The 3,835-nt window shown below is 37.0% G+C and overlaps 1 protein-coding gene across 1 annotated transcript; it reads right to left on the bottom strand.

The window, feature by feature from the left end:
• Positions 1 to 932: 932 nt before the first annotated feature.
• LOC130386102 (odorant receptor 131-2-like) lies at positions 933 to 1,901 on the bottom strand. Its single transcript, XM_056594881.1, has one exon. The coding sequence runs from the start codon at positions 1,899 to 1,901 to the stop codon at positions 933 to 935; it is 969 nt and encodes a 322-aa protein (XP_056450856.1).
• Between the last annotated feature and the right edge of the window lie 1,934 nt (positions 1,902 to 3,835).

Raw genomic sequence — 3,835 nt, 5'->3', positions numbered from 1 at the left:
TCCGGACGCCGAGGGCATCTCTCTGGTGTATTACAGGTCATGGGCCCATTGTGGTCTGTGAAAAGTAATCTATGAAACTAGTGGGAAGTGGAGCTTAGTACTTGCTGCAGTGGCATCCAAATATCTGTCAGTGATCAATAAAGCACAATCTTATCTTATCTTTATTAACTTTTTGAGAACTACATATTTGTGTTTGGAAATGCATTTGGATACTGCTGACCAAAACAAGCTTCTCTGCTGGCTGCACATAAGCTTACTACTGCGCAACTCTGGCTGGGTGATAAGGTTATTATGGGTGCCCATTTTTTAAACCCTGTTGAGTACCTATCATACATCTTTCAGCTCATGAAGGAATGACAATCCACACTTGTAGGATGCATGCAGATTACCTAGTGCAGCTTTAAAATGTGTTAAATTAAAGACTGCGCTGATATTATCAAAATTTATTAAAGACAATTAAGAGTATACATTACAATTTCACTAAACAAATTAAAACAATGTTTATGAAAATATACCATATAACAATATACAATGAGTGATATAACCTAAAATATAAAATTAAACAACCAACTATACTGTAGCTATAGTTTAACAAGCCATTTATATTCCAGTTAAAACATTTAGCAATTTCAAATCACATTTTTTTTCCAATCAATCTTTTTTCTCACACAAAATAACTTTTATTGCATGTTTTAAACCTTTAACATTCAGACTTTTTACCATATATAAGAGTCAGAGGGGCACTTAAGCCGATGAGGGCAAAGGGGTCCCCTGTTTTCTGACGTCAATCCAAAACAATCGCCGCTTGTTAAAATCTGTTATCTCTAGTGCAAATAAACCTTTTTCAAATAAATATGAATCTTTTCACGTATCTACTTCTAGTTTTTCTTGTTGATTTCATGGTGATTACATCCTTGTTTTGACATCTACAGTTATGTGGGGGCCAAGCTTTCGAGATGACCACAGAGCCCTTTCAAGAGGAGAGGTCTGATGGTTTGGTCTCTGAGCCCATAGATAAGAGCAGTGAAACACCTGGATAATAGATTAAAAAATACAAAAAAACTGTTGTAGAGACGAACCAAAGTGGTTCTGTCCACTATTCTTGCAAGGCTTAGGAGCATACTAGAGTAGATGGTAGAGATTAGAATCAGCACCAACTGAATCATATGAAGTAAAACAGTTTTTCGAGCCTTGCCAGCAGAGGCTTTGTCTCTCGAGGCTGACCTGGCTACCAACGTCACACCAACATAGGAAAGAATAGCTACCATTCCCCCGATTGCAAACACAAAAGCGTGAAATGTTTGATCAAATACAATCGACTGCGGGGCCAGGAACATTATCTCTTTCGAGCAGAAGTCTTTAGTGTCTGCATCCAAATCATTTACCCAACCAACAAGTATTAACCCTTTTATTAGAACATTGCCACCAGAGATGGTCCACACAACAGCGATGGCTGCTCCTGTGTTTCTGACGGTGACAAGGTCTGCATGTCTCATAGGAAAGCACACAGCCACATATCTCTCAAGGGACATCACTGCCAGAGTAAGAGGAGAGACGATGTCTTCTAAAACACCAAGGCTTATAAGCAAACCACAAACATACAATTTCAGCCTCAACCTGAAAGCAGCAAGTAAGTAGAGCAACAAACTTGTCACAAGAAAGGCAGTATCTGTGAAGAGAAGGTTAAACAACAGAATGTGACGGGACGTCTCACAAAAAACTGGCTTGCTCCTCAAGATGTACAACAGAACAAAGTTTATGTAGAGAAAAGTGCAGCATATCCCCACAGATAAAGTGCAGAACACAATCATCTGCTGTGAAGTTTGATACTCCACGGTACCACTAACATTGACCCTCAGATGTCCTGCACTCTGCATCACAGCTAAAATCCGGAAGGTCATTAAGGACAATGTTGAAAAGGACCAATAAGACGACAACAAAGTGGTCCCCAAACAATCCTATAGACACTCTGTTAAGTACGTAAAAGGAAGAAATATACATGCATACAATTGTTCTGAGTACAGAGTGGATAGTATAGTGGTGAATATTCTCGGAAACCCAGGGATGCTCTGACCATTTTCCTGCCAATTCTTCCAATATATCAGGTCTCTTTTTTTGACCGGCAGGTGATGCGATCATTTGACATCATCACAAGTGTAGGCATGGTGACAATGCCTACACTGGGGATGACGTCATGTGAACATGTGACTCCTTCACAAGCCACTCACATGTTTGAAAAACAACTGAGATGTTAAAGCAAGGGTAGAACATTTATTTTAGAAGCATTTTGTAATGCTTGTTAAAAGTATCCTTACATTATGACAGCACTCAATAAATTTAATGCACTGACGAAATTGCCTGTGGCAGTCGCAGGCCTGTCACAAGCCCTTGTCAAATGTGTTGATGTGAGGGATCTCAGTATAAACAGATGGGATTTCTGGTTGGAATAAATGGAGAGTGGTAGTTATTTATTTTTTAGTCTAATATAATTATACTAGGGCTATGTTTTTAAAATAATGTTTTTTAAATACATCGCAGATATGACACAATATTATTGTTTGCGAATATCGCATTATTTGACATATTGAAAGGAGATAATAACCTTGTAAAATTCCTGCATTGAAGTAAGGACAAGGAAACTAGAGTTGGATGATTCCACAGTTTTCTGAGTCATTTCCCCGTCACCCTTAAAATGAAACATTAAAAAGTATTTTGTTGTGCAGGTCAACTGTTTGTTTTGCACTTGCACTAGGAAAGTTAAAAATGAACATTAAGCCAGCATTATTGAAGGCTTTTGGCAATGATTGTGTCAGAAATGTAGAATGCAGGTGGCTTTCTATCTTGACGTCAAAGTGTATTTTAGTAGTTTCCTCTCATTCCTTCCATTTTAACAAGCATAAATCATTTATATTCCAGTTAAAACATTTAGCACTTTGTAATCACATTTTCATTTCCAATCAATCTTTTTCTCTCACAAAATAACTTTTAAACCATTGACATTCTGCAATGCTTTGGGATGTCACTAGGTATTTGCATAACTAATCACTTTTTACCATACATAACTTTAGCGAATGTCATTAGTTATTTTCTCAATTGATGTTTACCAAGAGTCAGAGGGGCACTTTAGCTGGTGAGGGCAAAGGGGTCACCTGTGATCTGACCTGAAACCAAAACTAGTGCCGCTAGTTAATAATCTGTCATCTCTAGAGCCAAATAGACCTTTTTCAAATAAAGATTAATCTTTTCATGTATCTAGACAAGATTTTTATTTATTTTTGTAGATTTCATGGTTTATTGTTTAATGTTTATTGTTTAAAAGGATCCCCATTAGCTGTCACCCAAGCGGGACAAGCTAGTCTTCCTGGGTTCCACGCAGAAAGACACAAAACATAACAATACACAAGACACAAACCGTAATTCAGTTAACAATGATAATCTAAAAGCAGTAAATCATTATAGACATCATCAGAAATTATTCAGAAAAAGTTATTACATTCATGGGAACTATAATCATTATTGAATTCATTCAGTGTATGTCCATTGATCCCTACTCACACATTTGAAGAGTGCAATCTCAAATGGTGCTTGAAAGATACTTTGCTACTCAATTTAGGTATATTCAGTGGGCAATTATTCCAATGATTAATGGCATTATAAATAACAGTTCTCTTTAAAGCATTTGATTTTGGATTTGGTAACATGATCTGGTCATCATTGGCTGACCTAGTAAAATGAGAATGAACCTGACTACATCTAACAATGTGGTAACATAAGAAAACGGGTTCAGAAAAAAAGACAAAGTGATTTGATTACATGGTTGTTTTGACATCAACAG

Source organism: Gadus chalcogrammus, chromosome 7 (assembly GCF_026213295.1).
Source record: "Gadus chalcogrammus isolate NIFS_2021 chromosome 7, NIFS_Gcha_1.0, whole genome shotgun sequence".
Lineage (NCBI taxonomy): Eukaryota > Metazoa > Chordata > Actinopteri > Gadiformes > Gadidae > Gadus > Gadus chalcogrammus.
This window is presented reverse-complemented; position numbering and strand designations above follow the sequence as displayed.